This window comes from Nomascus leucogenys, chromosome 22a, assembly GCF_006542625.1.
Source record: "Nomascus leucogenys isolate Asia chromosome 22a, Asia_NLE_v1, whole genome shotgun sequence".
Classification (NCBI taxonomy): domain Eukaryota; kingdom Metazoa; phylum Chordata; class Mammalia; order Primates; family Hylobatidae; genus Nomascus; species Nomascus leucogenys.
The window spans coordinates 41,785,092-41,803,061 of NC_044402.1; the positions used below are offsets into that span (position 1 = coordinate 41,785,092).

Here is a 17,970-nt window from a genome sequence, read left to right on the forward strand (position 1 = left end):
ACCTGGCCATATTTATGTCTGTGTTAAAAAACAATGGTATGAACCAATTAAATTTTTCTGGCTATACCCCCTGCCCCACACACATTTAAAACATCAAGCTGAGGAACTTAAGACCTAGGAGAAATGAAAAGCTTTGTATGTCCAAAGTTTAGGATCCTTGGGTAAACCACTCTTGAAAAATAACTGTTGAGGTTATATCCTGTCCAGTTGAACTAGTGACCTCTGCTTAGTTAAGGAGTGGTCTGGGACAGAAGACTGTCTTAATGTATCTCACTAAAAACACTATGAGGCGCACAGTGGCTCACACCTGTAATCCCTGCACTCTGGGAGGCCGAGGCAGGTAAATCACGAGGTCAGGAGTTTAAGACCAGCCCAATGAACATGGTGAAACTCCGTCTCTAATAAAAATACAAAAAATTAGCTGGGCGTAGTGGTGGGCGCCTGTAATCCCAGCTACTCAGGAGGCTGAGGCAGGAGAATCACTTGAACCCAAGAGGTGGAGGTTGCAGTGAGCAGAGATTACACCACTGCACTCCAGCCCAGGCAACAGAGAGAGACTCCGTCTCAAAAAAAAAAAAAAACAAAAAAAACCAGGGCGGGTGCAGTGGCTCACACCTGTAATCCCAGCACTTTGGGAGGCCGAGGCAGGCAGATCACCTGAGATCAGGAGTTCGAGACCAGCCTGACCAACATGGAGAAACCGTCTCTACTAAAAATACAAAATTAGCCAGACATGATGGCGCATGCCTGTAACCCACCCACTCAGGAGGCTGAGGCAGGAGAATTGCCTGAACCCAGGAGGTAGAGGTTGCAGTGAGCCGAGATCACACCATTGCACTCCAGCCTGGGCAATGAGTGAAACTCCATCTCAAACAAAACAAAACAAACAAAAAACCAGTATGAGTACCTTGGGTAAGACAAGTCACTGTTGCAAGGAACTCCATCTGCAGGATGTTTCGTGCTCCTGGTTGCTGGGCCTTAAATGCTAGTAGCAACCCCCACTTTTATTGGGTCAACCAAAAACATTTTTATACATTTCCACTAGACTAGAGGAAAGACTTAAAAACAAAGGCTCACCTCAGGAACTACATCTGTGATCATCTCACAGATAGTCTCAGGAGAAGTTGCCTCCACTGTATGGGCCTCAGGGCTATTGTTCATAGGCCGCTCAGGACTACTTTCCACAGTTGGTGGGACTAAGGTAGTCTGCATTTTCAAAGTGGGTAGAGGTACACTCTTGATCTGCAGAGGAGGAGGCTGTTGCTGTAAATTGATTCGAACTTTCTGAGGTGGAGGCTGTTGCATGGCCTGGAGTGGAGGAGGCTGCTGCAGAATGGTAACTTGCTGCTGAGTCGGAGGCTGTGGCATCTGTTGTAATGGAGGGGGCTGTAGTCGGGGTGGAGGCAGTTGCATAGAAGCAGCAGCAGCAGCAGCTGCTGCTGCCTGCAACACTGACCGAGTGACAATCTGGGCTTGTTGACTGGGTTGGATAGTAGCTGTACTGGTTTGGCCCAGTTGGAGCCCCCGGGAGGTCACCACTGTGGCTGGGATAACAGTAACCATCCCTCCTTGAGACATAGTAATGGAAGAGGGCAACATTTGTTTGGTAATAATCAACTTGGTGATATTGGGCTGACCCCCAGCTCCAGAAGATGCCTGGTTTGCCACATAGGACGAAAGGGTAGAGTTAACAACAATGGATGGGGACAGGGCAGGGGGCTCTATTGAAGCTGGTGCTGGAGATGCTGGGTCAACAGTAGCCATAGGAGGTGGAGAAGGAGTTTGTGATGGTGGTGCTGGATCCAATTCCACTGTTTCTACAGTGGCCTAAAAGAAGACATAAATCAATCAATCAATTAATCACTTGGCAGTATTTACTTCTTAAAACTGCTAACAAACACTTCCAAAAAACTTCTTACTGGTTTAAATATTCATCTACCCTATCCCTCTTACCTGACACTCCTGGTTATCTTTGTAAGCAGCCAGTGCCTTCAGATACTCTTTCTTGGCAGCCTCAGTTTTCCTCTTATATACCTGCAAAAAGGAGACTTTAAAAAAAAACAAAAACAAAAACAAAAAAAAACTCCCCATACTCCCAGGAAAGACTGATAGTTCTGTATTATTTATCAATGAATGACAATTCATCTTAATCACTGACAACCTCTCTCAGTAAACACAATTCTGAAAGCTAACAGTCAAGACAACCTCCACGGCAGACTCATTCCACTGAGCATACCTCTGAAAGACAACCAATCAACAGGAGTCTGGCAAGAATAGCTACATTTATTTTATTTTGCTACATTTATTATTTATTTTTTATTTTTTGAGATGGAGTCTTGCTTTGTCGCCCAGGCTGGAGTGCAGTGGCACAATCTCGGCTCACTGCAAGCTCCGCCTCCCGGGTTCACGCCATTCTCCTGCCTCAGCCTCTCTGAGTAACTGGGACTACAGGCGCCCGCCACCACGCCCAGCTAATTTTTTGTATTTTTAGTAGAGACGGGGTTTCATCGTGGTCTCGATCTCCTGACCTCGTGATCCGCCCGCCTCGGCCTCCCAAAGTGCTGGGATTACAAGTGTGAGCCACTGTGCCCGGCCTTATTATTTTTTTTAATTTTTTTTGAGACAGAGCCGTGCTCTCTCGCCCAGGCTGGAGTGCGGTAGCGTGATCTCGGCTCACTGCAAGCTCTGCCTCCCAGGTTCATGCCATTCTCCTGCTTCAGCCTTCCAAGTAGCTGGGACTATAGGCACCTGCCACCACGCTCGGCTAATTTTTTGTACTTTTAGTAGAGACGGGGTTTCACCATGTTAGCCAGGATGGTCTCGATCTCCTGACCTCGTGATCCACACACCTCCGCCTCCCAAAGTGCTGGGATTACAGGCGTGAGCCACCGTGCCTGGCAAGAATAGCTACATTTAAGGCAAACATCAACCCATGCTCACTTCTGTAACAAAAACCCTAATCTGCCAGGCGCGGTGGCTCACGCCTGTAATCCCAGCACTTTGGGAGGCCGAGGTGGCCAGATCACGAGGTCAGGAGATTGAGACCATCCTGGCTAACACGGTGAAACCCCATCTGTACTAAAAATACAAAAACAAAACTAGCCCGGCGTGGTGGCGGGTGTCTGTAGTCCAGCTACTCACGAGGCTGAGGCAGGAGAATGGCGCGAACCTGGGAGGTAGAGCTTGCAGTCAGCCAAGATCGTGCTACTGCACTCCAGCCTGGGCGACACAGAGACTCTGTCTCAAAAAAAAAATAAATAAATATAAAATAAACCCTAATCCAAAAACTGTCTTAGCTGGGACTGTGTCTAACCAGTATATTTTCCCTTATGGAATGTGGGAAATTGTTTGCAAAGATGGCCACAAGAATTCCTCCCATCCTATATGACCTTTCTCCCTTCAAGAGCTGAAGCCTATTTCCTCCTCCTCTGAATCTGGGCTAGCTCTAAGAAGTTTTTAAACTCTAAATCCAAAAAAGAAAAAGAATAGGCCAGGTGCACTGGCTCGCGCCTGTAATCCCAGCACATTGGGAGGCCAAGGCAGGTGGATCACCTGAGGCCAGGAGTTTGGCACCAGCCTGACCAACACGGTGAAACCCTGTCTCTACTAAAAATACAACATTAGCCGGGTGTGGTGGCACATGCCAGTAATCCCAGCTACTTGGGATGCTGAAGCAGGAGAATCGCTTGAACCCAGGAGGTGGAAGTTGCAGTGAGCTGAGATTGCACCATTGCACTGCAGCCTGGGTAATGAGCAAAATTCCATCTCAAAAACAAACAAATAAATAATTCTAAATCCAAACTTGGTAGTGGATTTGAGAGTTAGCCACAGCATGCAGCTTATCAAGCAATAGCCTAATTTTATAAATGGAAAAAACGAGACTTAGAAAAGTTAAATATCTAAAAATTGAACAGAAGGACGCTACATGAGGAATTATAGGAGACATTATTAGTGGAAAGCACATGGGAAGAGTTAAAGAACCTGGATTGTGTCTCAACTTTACCACTTAAATGTTATATGACCTTAACTGGACAATGGGCTCCAGTTTCCACCTTAAAAGCGGGAAATGGTAGCTGTTTTAGAGAGTTATTGTAAAGATGCAGTACTTTTATAAAAATTACTATTATTTGAGATGGAGTTTCGTTCTTGTTGCCCAGGCTGGAGTGCAATGGCAAGATCTCGGCTCACCACAACCTCTGCCTCCCAGGTTCAAGCAATTCTCCTGCCTCAGCCTCCCGAGTAGCTGGGATTTCAGGCATGTGCCACCACACCCAGCTAATTTTTTTGTATTTTTAGTAGAGTCAGGGTTTCACCATGTCAGCCAGGATGGGGTTGATCTCCTGACTTCGTGATCCACCCGCCTCAGCCTCCCAAAGTGCTGGGATTACAGGTGTGAGCCACCGCGCCTGGCCTATAACAATTATTAATTATTTATTTGAGCCAGGGTCTTGCTCTGTCACCCAGGCTGGAGTGCAGTTGCACAAACATGGCTCACTGCAGCCTTTATATCCTGAACTCAAGCAATCCTCCCGCCTCAGCCTCCACAGCTGGGATGAAAGGCGCATGACACCACACCCAGCTAATTTTCTGAGTCAGGGGTCTCCCTGTGTTGCCCAGGTTGGTCTCGAACTCATAGGCTCAAGCAGTCCTCCTGCCCTGGCCTCCCAAAGTGTTGGGATTAAAGGCATGAGCCACCACACTCAGCCTATTAATAATTTTTAAATAGGCCGGGCGCAGTGGCTCACGTCTGTAATCCCAGCACTTTGGGAGGCCGAGGCAGGCGGATCACGAGGTCAGGAGATCGAGACCATCCTGGCTAACATGGTGAAACCCCGTCTCTACTAAAAATACAAAAACAAAATTAGCCCAGTGTGGTGGCAAGCTCCTGTAGTCCCAGCTACTTGGGAGGCTGAAGCAGGAGAATGGCGTGAACCCAGGAGGCGGAGCTTGCAGTGAGCTGAGATCACGGCACTGCACTCCAGCCTGGGCCACAGAGCGAGACTCTGTTTCAAAAAAAAAAAAAAAAAAAAAAAAAAAAAAGAAAAAAATTTTACTTAGGTTTTCTGGAGTCAGTGTATGGCTACAACTTCGAAGACAAGGGATGATATTTAAGTGTCATTAACAAACAACTGATATTAGATAAGGACACGTAAGAAAAAAGAAAACCTCAATTTTTATCTCTTTAAAAACTTCTGGAACATTCACTACTAGTTCCTCAATATTTGCTCACCTGTTTTTGCTCCTCTCCAAGACTATCCCACATGGAGGCCACAATTTTTGAAACCTCACCAAAAGTGGCATTAGGATTCTGTCCCTTGATGGCAGCCTGTGTATCACGAAAGAATAAAGCATATGCTGAAACTGGTTTCTGAGGTTCATTAGGATCTTTCTTTTTTCTCTTCTTTGGGGCCTTCTGCTTTTTCCCTGCTTCCACCACCACTGTCTTCTGGCTGGGAAGTTGCTGTAGGAGAGAAAAAAAAGAGAATTACACAATGGACGATGACAAGTATTATGTCTGGAAACTAGCCACATGTATGGAATTTTCAGAAATGCTAAAAATCACGGAAATAGCATTGAAAGACATTAGTCAAATATGGAGAACCAATAAGAGGGATTGAGAGGAGAATTATAAACTGGAAATTGAGAGGTGGAACCCCATACCCAGAAAAGAGCAGAGGAGATGGCACGGCAAGGGTAAAGAATACTGATTAGGCTCTCTATCCCAAGAATTTTATCCCAGACTATCACAGCAGAATTGATTCTGACAGGGAATGCCTCACCCTCCGGAAATCCTCAACACCATCCTCGTGAAGTGAACTAGTAGGTGAAGGGGTGGTTGAAAGACGATCTTCAGGTGACTGGGCAGGTGGCAGGATGGTGCCACCCCCTAGGCTCAAACCCAGTTGGGAACTCAGTTCTGACTGATCAATGGTGGTCAATTGGCTATGCCCCATCAAGCCAGATGTCATGTCTGTCATTGGTACATCAATTGTAACAGGTGGGTTGGCACTATACTGAGTTCCTATAGAGTGGTCCAAGTCCTGAGAGAAGCAGAAGGACTAATTAAACACTAAATATAAAAAAACACCACTTCCCCCCACCAAAATTTAAGACAGCTTATAAATTCCCTGCCTACCCAAATTGTATCATTTAAGATACAAGACATAAAATAGTCTTCAAAAATGAAAATAAAAAAATAAGCTTTTTAAAAAAGTACAGAAATTAATGAATTTACTTCTTTGCACTCAAAAGAAGAACTAACAATAATCAGAGAAGTCGTACTGTTGGACAAGTCAAAGAGCTATCAACTTATTCAGTAATATATAGGTAGTAACAACACATTGAGTAAAGAAAAACTTCCTGTCTGTACCCTCCCAAAATAATAGCTTTTAAAATTGTAATACACAGGCAGTCAGCATAAATAAGGCCAATATTAAAGTTTGGCATCAAATATAGAGTATGAAGATGTGCTACTGGTTTGATGTGCTGGAAGCCCAATATACTGATTTATATTACATACTAATCCACAATGCTATATTTGGCTCAGACCTTTTTTTTTTTTTTTAAGCTCTGTTCTGCTGGCTTCTCAACATGATTCAGGCCATTTTTGAATAAATCCCTCCTTGTGCCTGCTATCACATTCAAATTTGAATCCTAGGATGTGAAGGCCATAATAAAAGCAGAAAACACTTTTTCCCAAAAACCACAGTAAATAATTTTCAAACCAGACATTGTACAATTTTAAATTATTTTTCAAGTAAAATCTACCTACATGGTAAATTTCATTTATTCAGGTGAAATTAAGTCTTTGTTGGTGAGCCTTTAGCCACAAGAAGAGAAACAAGTAATACCCAAGTGTCGTAGGGAATAAAGAGTAACTTTTGTCTCCCCTAATGCCATGCCCATTAGCTGGGGTAAGCCTGACAATGTCTTGCCCCTTACCATGGTCAAGCCCCCACTCAGGAGCCCCCCGCCCTGCTCCATCAAGCCATGGGTCATGCCCACAGGCATGTCCAATGTCTGGACCCCATACTGGGCTGAAAAACTGCCATCCTGTGAAGAGGAAGGGTCTGCCAGGTCATCAAAGTGGCCAACCACATCTGAGACAGCCAATGAGGGATCAGAATCCAAGGAGATAGGTGGGATTTCAAATTCCTCATCACCCAAGCTTGGTGTATGGAATGTCTGTAGGAGAAAAAAGGGGGAAAAGAATTAGTGAAAAGAGGAGAAATGGCATACTACTAAGTGAAGAACATAATGGGGTACTAGAGATTCTCAGGGTACATTTTTCCTGCTTAGGATCCTATTTTATAATCAATTTCTTAGAACCTATTATTTTTACCAATCTCTCTTCTGATACCCTTGGTCATTTGGTACATTCAAGGCTGCTAACATCAGTCACAATTTTCAATTCTTTTATCTCTTTTCTACCATTACCATCTCTTTTGTCCTAAATTATGCCTATTGTTCTAATGAAAAATTCTTTCAGTACCATTACTTAGGACATAGCCTTTATAACCTGTTTACTATGATCCTTGAAATCTCTCTAAAGATTCTAATAGAGCAGTTATTTCACAATTATTACATCTAAACTGTTAGGTCACAGAAATTCGCTGTCAGCCAGCCAATTATACTTTGTTGTTTTAGGTTCCTTTCAAACAGATGCTAAAATGTACTGTCATGGGAACTTTATCCCCCTCTAAAATATTTGCACTTAGAGTTTCCTACTGCTTCTCCACTTTACAAATTATAATGTTAACAACAAATAAAGATTCCCATTTGTATAGGATTTTCAGAAAACCTCAACAATGCCAAAAATGCTAGTCTTGCTCTGACCAAGCTTCTAAGAGAGGAAAAGGATTACTCCAGTTGGCTAAAGACCCAATTTCTTCCTCTGAGTCCAACTAGGTCAATAATAATACATTCTTTCTTTTCTGAATGAGGCCACCACTCATGCAGCTAACAGACCAATGTCTGATCTAAGATATGTTAACTGCTATGGTTCTGTTTTGACGCTAAAATCTAAGTGGTGGCATTTGCAACAGTAGACATTTATAAATAATAGCAAGAGACTGCTGTCAGAGAGACCTGAGTACAAGACCTTGAACAAGTTTTCTTCATCTGTAAAATGGGAATTATAATGGTAATCCCCTTACATGGTTATTATGAGGATAAGTGAGATTTCATGCATAAAAGCTTAGCACATTGCCTGATACATATAATGGCTTAATAACCATCATTAACCATTGTTATGAATGATAATATCCTAATAATGATTACTTTGCCCCTACCCCAACCAATTATAACAGATAATTGGAATTTTAGAAACTTTTAATTCTATCAATCTAACATAGCATAGTAAATATAAACTGATTCAGATCAAATTCAATAGGTACCAACATTTATTTTTTCATAATTGAACAATGCATTATTTAAATAGAGTTCCTAAAGGTTCCTTTTTTTTTTTTTTTTTTTTTGAGATGGGGTCTTGCTCTGTCACACAAGCTGATCTGGAACTCCTAGGCTCAAGCAAGCCTCCAGCCCCAGCCTCCTGAGTAGCTAGGACTACAGGCATGTGCCACCACACCCAGCTAATTTTTAAAATTTTTTGTACAGACCAGCTCTCCCTGTGTTGCCCAGGCTAGTCTTGAACTCCTGGGCTCAAGTAATCCTGCTGCCTCGGCCTCCAAAGTGTTTGGCTTACAGACCTCAAGGTTCCTCTAGATCCTGAAAGGTTCTTCTATTATGACCATTTCTGTCTTTTTTTTTTTTTTTTTTTTTTTTTTTTTTTTTTTTTTTTTTTTTGAGACAGTCTCGCTCTGTGGCCCAGGCTGGAGTGCAGTGGCGTGATCTTGGCTCACTACAACCTCCACCTCCCGGGTTCAAGCAGTTCTCCTGCCTCAGCCTCCCGAGTAGCTGGGATTACAGGTGTGTGCCACCACGCCCAGCTAATTTTTGTGTTTTTTAATAGAGATGGGGTTTCACCATGTTGGCCTCGATCTCCTGATCTCATGATCCACCCGCCTCAGCCTCCCAAAGTGCTGGGACTATAGGCACGGGCCACTGCACCTGGCAGTTTTTTTTTTGTTTTTTTTTTTTTTTTTTTGAGATAGAGTCTCCTTTGTCACCCATGATAAAGTGCAGTGGTGTGATCTTGCTCACTGCAACCTCCGCCTCCTGGGTTCAAGTGATTCTCCCACCTCAGCTTCCAAAGTAACTGATACTATAGGTGCACACCACCATGCCAGGCTAATTTTTATTATTATTTTATTTTTGAGACAGAGTTTCACTCTTGTTGCCTAGGCTGGAGTGCAATGGCGTGATCTCGGCTCACCGCAACCTCCGCCTCCCAAATTCAAGCGATTCTCCTGCCTCAGCCTCCCTAGTAGCTGGGATTACAGACATGTGCCACCATGCCAGGCTGATTTTTTTTTTTTTTTTTTTTTGAGACGGAGTCTCGCTCTGTCACCCAGGCTGGAGTGCAGTGGCGCGATCTCGGCTCACTGCAAGCTCCGCCTCCTGGGTTCCCGCCATTCTCCTGCCTCAGCCTCTCCGAGTAGCTGGGACTACAGATGCCCGCCACCACGCCCGGCTAATGTTTTTTGTATTTTTAGTAGAGACGGGGTTTCACCGTGGTCTCGATTTCCTGACCTCGTGATCCGCCCGCCTCGGCCTCCCAAAGTGCTGGGATTACAAGCGTGAGCCACCGCGCCCGGCCCGCCAGGCTGATTTTGTATTTTTAGTAGAGACAGGGTTTTTCCATGTTGGTCAGACTGGTCTTGAACTCCCAACCTCAGGTGATCTGCCCTCCTCAGCCTCCCAAAGTGCTGAGATCACAGGTGTGAGCCACCACGCCTGACCATGACACCAGGCTAATTTTTACATTTTTTGTAGAGACTGGGTCTGGCCATATTGCCCAGACTGGTCTTGAACTCCTGGGCTCAAGTCATCACCCTGCCTTGACCTCCCAAACTGTTGGGATTACAGGCATAAGCAACAGTGCCCAGCCTCTAATTCTGGTTTAGTGAAGACATTAGGCTGGGAGCAGTGGCTCACACCTATAATCCCAGCACTTCGGGAGGCCCAGGTGGGCGGATCACACAAGGCCAGGAGTTCGAGACCAGCCTGGCCAACACCGTGAAACCCGTCTCTACCAAAAGAACAAAAAATTAGTCAGGCATGGTGGCACACACCTATAATCCTAGCTACTCAAGAGGCTGAGGCACGAGGATCACTTGAACTCAGGAGTCAGAGGTCACAGTGAGCCAAGACTGCACCACTGCACTCCAGCCTGGGCGACAGACAAAGATCATGTCTAAAAAAAAAGAAAGAAAGAAAGAAAGAAAGAAAGAAAAAAGAAAATAAAGGCCAGGTGCGGTGGCTCATGCCTATGATCTCAGCACTTTGGGAGGCCGAGGCGAGTGGACCACCTGAGGTCAAGAGTTCGAGACCAGCCTGGCCAACATGGTGAAAATCCATCTCTACTAAAAATACAAAAATTAGCCAGGTGTGGTGGCGGGTGCCTGTAATGCCAGCTACATCAGGAGGCTGAGGCAGGAGAATCACTTGAATCCAGGAGGCAGAGGTTGCAGTGAGCTAAGATTGTGCCACTGCACTCCAGCCTGGGTGACAGAGCAAGACCCTGTCTCAAAAAAAAAAAAAAAAAAAAAAAGACATTGCTAGAAAGAAAATTTCCACCTAGCAGAAACTAGGGAGAAAAAAGTATGTCTGTGAAATGCCCAATCTCTCTGAATCACATCTGTAAAAGTTTCCTAAAAGACAAAAAGATATATATACAGTTTTCCTTCTCCTTACTATTTTACTTGGTATGGTAAAAAATCTGGTCGTTGTCTGAGATATAAGATATAAGCACACGGAGCATAAGAACACACAGTTCTCAGCTGGTAGTGGTGGCTCACACCCGTAATCCCAGTACTTTGGGAAGCCAAGGTGGGTGGATCACTTGAAGTCGGGATTTCAGGACCAGCCTGGCCAACATGGAAAACCCCATCTCTACTAAAAATACAAAAATTAGCTGGGTGTGGTGGTGTGCATCTGTAATCCCAGCTACCCGGGCGGCTGAGGCATGAGAATCGCTTGAACCTGGGAGTTGAAGGCTACAGTGAGCCAAGATCACATCATTGCACTCCAGCCTGGATGACAGAACAAGACTGTCACACACACACACACACACACACACACACACACACACACACACACACACAAATAACAAAAAATACCAGGCAGTTCTTGATGGGAAAAACTGAAACTTTCCCCAAGAACTGAACTTTTCTCAGTAGTACACAAATCATGTATTTATGTATGTTGTTTTGTTGTTGTTTTTTCTTTAATTTTGAGACAGGTTCTTACCCTGTCGCCCAGGCTGAGTGCTTGGCTCCATCATCACTCACTGCAGCCTTGAACTCTTGGGCTCAAGTGATCTTCCCACTTTGGCCTCCCAAAGTTCTAGGATTACAAGTGTGAGCCACTGTGTCTGGCCCATAATTTTTGTTATTGTGTGGAAGTTCTTAACTTCCAGTCCATGACTCTTTCTGATATTTCAGTTTAGGTTTACATGAGCATTTTTAAGGTAGAAGGTAGAAAGATTTTTACCAAATTCTCATACCAAAAAAAAAAAAAAGTTATAGGAACAGGAAGAAGGATCAAGGGAAACATTTACTGTACTAGACTAATAGTAAAATAGTAGTTTCCAAAATTTTTAACATACAGATTGCTTTGGCAAAGCAAAGATGCCTATCCTTTTCTGCTTACCACAACAAAACAGCAACTTTGTCAGGATATAAAAATGATATTATTTGTTAATGAGAACCCAAAAAGGATAAAAATTCATATCCAAAACAAAGGACCAGTATTCCACAAGTGACTACCCCTCATAAACCATCTGGAATGTTCTCCTCGTACACTAAAAAATTAGACATGGCTACATAAAATGAACTGGGCAATGATAACAAAAAAATTAGACATGGAGAGATTCCATTCAACAAGGCATTCTTTCTATACACCACCCCTTGGGATGTGGAAAAGCTTTGTTATTCAGTACCTATGGCTTTCATGGTGGTTTTCTGGGTTCTGTTTTATTCCTTCAAGTATGAATACTGAGATAACTACAATTATCAAGAATACAGAAGGTTAAAAAAAAAAGGATACAGAAAGGTAAACCACATGCTATAGTAAAAATAGAGATTCACTAAAATCTCTTTCACTACAAATGATCTGTAAAATTATGGGTAAAATCCAAAAATGAATATCTAAACTTACTTTATTTTAGTGGATTACATAACCAGATCACACTTTAGACTGTTAAATATAAAACAAAGCTAAAACTGTAGCAAATATTAAAAAGAAGTGGTTTGGACACAGAAAGAGAAAACAGGAACATGATATGCAGTTACCTTCTAACTTAGCTTTCCTTTCCTCCTTTGTTCAATTCCTGGGCCTTTTTGAAGGAGGGGCTGGTTTGGGAATTACAGTTTATAAGCAAAGATGCTTAAATATCAAGAGAACTAAAAAATCAAAAATACCATTTCTCTCCCTTTTTTCATTCTCTGATCCCCAAACATAAAATCTATTATTTCTTTAGCTTATTATATAGATTATTCATTTTAGAGAAATTTATTTTAATCCAACACCTATTTATTCAACAATACACTGGTACTATGGGTCATTTAAATAACTGTTTTTAAAAACTGATGTAGTAATGAAAATTTTACCTATTTGGCCAGAAATAATGAACTGGTTCTAATGTTAGTTACTTTTCCTACTGAAGGATGGGTACCTTTATGCCTAATTATTTCCCCAATGTGCTCTAAGCATAATACCACTATATTAGAGCTAACTTGAAAAAGAGAAACAGGAAGATTAAATTGCCTTCAGATCATAGAACTTTCCATCTCAGGCAATGCTATCTCTGGACTGCTACTCTTTTGAAATTATTACTATTTCTTATTTCATTGATATATAACTTATGTAAGGTACATAAATTTTAAGTGTATAGCTTAATGGATTTTTTACATATGCAAACATCCAAGTAATCACTATCCAAATCAAAGATGCAGAACATTTCCTTGTGCCCCTTTCCTTCCCTTCACAACTGGTATCACTACTTTGATAGTTCAGTTTTGCGTATTCTTGACCCTCATTTAAAAATATGAATGAATATAGTGTCTTCTCTTTCATGTTTGTCTTCTTCTACTCAACAATATATTGTTTAGATTATCCAATTGCATTTATAATTTAATTTTGTATATCTGTGTAGTATTCCTTTTAACAAATACACCATTTTTTTCTGTTGATAGACATCTGAGTTGTTTTCAGGGTTAAGCTATTAAGAATAAAGTTGTTGGGAACATGTTTTTGGTGAACATATGCAATCATTTCTGTTGTGTACATATCATGGAGTGGAATTTACCTGGTCATAGGTTAGGGGGGCATGTTTATCTTTAGTAGGTACTGCCAGTTTTCCAGTGGCTCAATTAATTTACACTCTCACTAGCAATAATCCAGTTATCCACATCCACTGGACAAGCTGGCTCACAGCTATAATCTCAGCACTCCGGGAGGTTGAGGCAGGTGGATCACTTGAGGTCAGGAGTTTGAGACCAACTTGGCCAACATGGTGAAAACCGGTCTCTACCAAAAATACAAAAATTAGCCAGGTGTGGTGGTGCATGCCTGTAATCCCAGCTACTCAGGAGGTTGAGGCACGAGAGTTGCTTGAACGTGAGAGGTGGAGGTTGCAGTGAGTCGAGATCGCAGCACTGCACTCCAGCCTGGGCGACAGAGCAAGACTCTATCTCAAAAAAAAAGTTATCCACATCCTTGCCAACTCTTACTGGCAATTTGGACGTCTTCTTTTGTGAAGTGACTGTTCAAATCTTTTGCCTCCTTTTATTTTATTTTTTTGAGACGGAGCTTCTCTCTTGTTGCCCAGGCTGGAGTGCGATGATGCAATCTCAGCTCACCACAACTTCCACCTCCCAGGTTCAAGTGATTCTCCTGCCTCTGCCTCCCGAGTAGCTGGGATTACAGGCATGCGCTGCCACACCCGGCTAATTTTGTATTTTTAGTAGAGACGGGGTTTCTCTGTGTCGCTCAGGCTGGTCTTGAACTCCTGGCCTCAGGTGATCCACTCGCCTCAGCCTCCCAAAGTGTTGGGATTATAGGCGTGAGCACCACGCCTGGCCTTTGCTTCCTTTTAAATTGGTTTCTTTCTTTTACTCTGCAGAAGTACTTGATATATTCTGAATATGAGTTAGATATATGTATTGTAAATATCTTCTCTCAGTCTGTGGAATGCCTCTTTGTTAATCATGTTTTTTGATGAAAAGAAGTTCCTAATTACAGTGGAGTCCAATTATTCATTTTTTTAATGGTTAGAACTTTTTATGGGCAACTATTTTTTGGGGGAGGATCGGCAAAGTCTAAAAATTTCCTCTCTTGTAAAAAAACCTTTTTTTAATATTACCTTTACCTACTTCTAAGATATATTTGGGATGGCTCACAGTAAAACCATAACCCCATTAAAATAAAAGTTATAAAACAACCATTACCACCGCTACCAAGGGAAAGGGAAGGTGTAGAAGTTGTAATGAGAAAATGGAGAACTGCTAACAATGACAGGAGCCTTAGGCAAAAGGAAGCTACTGAAATTGAGCCTAAAACTTAGCTATCAGTTTCTTGGCAAAATAAAATAAGATTTCTTAAGTCACAAAAACAAAAACAAAGGACAGATTCAAACCCGGAAAGTTTCTTTTTTTATTATAATATTACTTATTAATACTTTCAATTTACTTTTCTTCACCATACAACATGATTCTTCATGGGAAGTTTCTTGATGTGAAAAGGAACCACTTCTGTCCTGGCATGGTGGCTCACACCTACAATCCTAGTACTTTGGGAGGCCAAGGTGGGAGGATCGCTTGAGCCTAGGAATTTGAGACCAGCCTGGACAACATGGTGAGATCCTGTCTCTATTAAAAACAAAAGCAAAAGCAAAAAGGAACCACTTTTTTTTATGTGGCTACCTCTTGATTGTTCAACTTCATAACTGGGGTAGAGAATTAAGAACAGTGGGTAAACTTGAAAGCTACTTGTATTTAATTTTAAAATGCACTTACGCATGAATGTGGCCAACGTAAAATTTATAACACTCTAAATAACAAAATTTAAACTGTGGAGACCTGATTGAGGAGAAATTGGGAATTTCATGCAGATAAGTCCAATGTGAGATTTCCAACACTCAAATAATGAAATTTAAAAATGGAGATCTCACTCAGAAGAAACTGGCAACTGAGAGTGCAAAGCACCAAGCAGATTTTAGCTGTTTTTGTTTGAGACGGAGTCTCACTCGTTCACCTGCGCTGGAGTACAATGGCGCGATCTCGGCTCACTGCAACCTCTGCCTCCCAGGTTCAAGCGATTCTCCTGCCTCAGCCTCCTGAGTAGCTGGGATTACAGGCGCACACCATCACACCCGGCTAATTTTTGTATTTTTGGTACAGATGGGGTTTCACATGTTGGTCAGGCTGATCTCAAACTCCTGACCTTGTGATCCGCCCACCTTGGCCTCCCAAAGTGCTGGGATTACAGGCATGAGCCGCCGCGCCCGGCCTCAGCTGTTTTTTTAAAATTAATTATTATTATTTTTTATAGAGACAGAGTTTGATCACATTGCCCAGGCTGGTCTAGAACTCTTGGGCTCAAGCAATTCTCCTGCCTCAGCCTCCCAAACAGTTGGGAGCCACTGTGCTGGGCCCAGATTTAGGTTTTATATCATTTCAAATTTTGTTGCATACTAGATTCACACTTACCCTGCTTATGAGAATGATAAATAAAAGCAACAAAAAAGTTAAACTGGCACCGGGCACACTGGCTCATGCCTGTAATCCTAGCACTTTGGGAGGCTAAGGCGGGCAGATCACTTGAGGCCAGGAGTTCAAGACCAGTCTGGGTAACAGGGGGAAACCCCGTCTCTACTAAAATACAAAAAAAAAAAAAAAAAAATTAGCTGGGTGTGGTGGCACACACCTGTATTCCCAGCTACTTGGGAGGTTGAGGCAGGAGAATCACTTGAGCCCAGGAGGTAGAGGCTGCAGTGAGCCAAGATCGTGCCACTGCACTCCAGCCTGGGCTACAGGGAGACTGTTTCAAAAAAAAAAAAGAAAAAAAGTTAAACTAGCAACTGCCCCTTGTCAACCCCATTTTCATCCATGAAAACGTTAGGATTATAGGATAAACCCATGTGACAGCCACTGACAATTCTTGGTACAAAAAACTGATGCAAATGGTCCACACCACTTTTGAAAATAAACATAAAAATCCTCAAAAAATGGCAGATGGTTCAAGACTTCAGTTTCTCAAAGACAGAAAGTTTTGTCTGTTCCACCATTCTCTTTTGCCTCTCCTAAACAAGTGATACATATCTATATTATGACAATATTTCAACCAAAATTTTTTAACGAATACTTTAGGGTTTCATCATAACCTTTACTTCTACTTTAAAACAGCATAAGAAACCATTATTACAGCTGTTTGACAGCTGGGGCAACTGTGACATACAAAGATGAAGTAATGTGCCCAACGTCTGAGTCACCGGCAAATTGAAACACATGTCCTACTCAACTCTTTTATGTTCTCTAGCAGCCATTTCCTTTCCTCCTGGCATTAGCAAAACAAGCTGACACCGTGTAGGTAAAGGTAACCACAAATTTTTTATCAAAGTAGGAAATTTAGGCCGGGCGCAATGGCTCAGGCCTGTAATCCCAGCACTTTGGGAGGCCAAGGTGGGTGGATCACCTTAAGTCAGGAGTTCGAAACCAGCCTGGCCAATATGGTGAAACTGCATCTCTACTAAATATACAAAAATTAGCCGAGCGTGGTGGCGCACGCCTGTAATCCCAGCTACTCGGGAGGCTGAGGCAGGAGAATCGCTTGAACCTGGGAGACAGAGGTTGCAGTGAGCCGAGACTGCACCACTGCACTTCAGCCTGGGCGACAAAGCGAGACTCTGTCTCAAAACAAAAGAAAACCAGTAAGAAATTTAAATGAAACAAATTTAAAAAGACCCCTTCAACAGAGTTCGTTCCAGGAACGAACACATGCTGTTTCACGGTTAACTCTCTGCTAGGTAAGCTCCTCCCCTCACCCCAATTTCTTCAACTGCTGAAACATTTTCTTTCCACTGCGATCCCCTAAGATTATCGTAGCTATTTCTCCCCAGAGAAAGGAGACAATTCCACTCTGTCTTCTAATCCAGAATCCCTTTTCTCTTTAAACAGGTTATCTCTTTCCAGTACCTTGCTTTCTGATGACAGCAACTTCCCAAGACTTCCCCAGATAGTCCCCATAGGCTCAGAAGCAACCGCCACTTTTCTCTAAACACCAATTGCGGCCCTTGGTTCCCAGCCCCAGTCCCTGGAGTCCGTGCTCTCCCCCCCACTACCCTACCCCACCGCTGCCTCAGGCCCTCCCTCCGCGGCGTCGGCAGCTCTTGCTCACCTCGGCCCCTGACAGGAAGGGGTGCGAAGGCCCTGTGATCGTCAGGTAATTGTCATTTCCTCCGGGAAACTGGAAACCAAAAGAAAGTCGCGGGGATAAGTTAGGGGGAGCAGGGAGTCAGCTTGGAGCGATGGCTTCTGACCCCGACATTCTGACAACACTCCCCAAACCCCGCTCTCTCTCCTCTCCCGTCAGTCGCCTCTCCGCCCGGCTTCCCGTCTCTGCTTCAACCCAGTCGGCCGCGTTCTCTCGCCAGCCTTCTTAGCTATCAGGTTCCTACCTCCATCTTCACACAACCGCTCCCACCGTCTCAGACCCTCATCGCTCCCACCGCCCCCACTGGTCTCGGAACTGCCGTCACTTCCGCAAGGACGTGCGTTACTCTCTGCTGATTGGAAGGGGCGCCGTGGGGCTGCAACGAGTCAGGCGCTGGGCTATCGCCCCCTGTAGTTT

At 43.3% G+C, this 17,970-nt stretch overlaps 1 protein-coding gene across 1 annotated transcript in view; it reads right to left on the reverse strand.

Moving 5' to 3' along the window:
• TOX4 (TOX high mobility group box family member 4) overlaps window positions 1-17,887 on the reverse strand; it is a 22,601-nt gene extending 4,714 nt beyond the window's left edge. Inside the window, exons 1-7 of the mRNA XM_012498083.2 lie at window positions 17,798-17,887; window positions 17,518-17,586; window positions 6,943-7,185; window positions 5,781-6,041; window positions 5,231-5,461; window positions 1,954-2,034; window positions 1,078-1,827 (exon numbers count right to left, since the gene is read on the reverse strand). Coding sequence (XP_012353537.1) covers window positions 1,078-1,827; window positions 1,954-2,034; window positions 5,231-5,461; window positions 5,781-6,041; window positions 6,943-7,185; window positions 17,518-17,586; window positions 17,798-17,803 — 1,641 coding nt within the window. The 5' untranslated portion in view covers window positions 17,804-17,887. The remainder of the gene's footprint in view (window positions 1-1,077; window positions 1,828-1,953; window positions 2,035-5,230; window positions 5,462-5,780; window positions 6,042-6,942; window positions 7,186-17,517; window positions 17,587-17,797) is intronic.
• Between the last annotated feature and the right edge of the window lie 83 nt (window positions 17,888-17,970).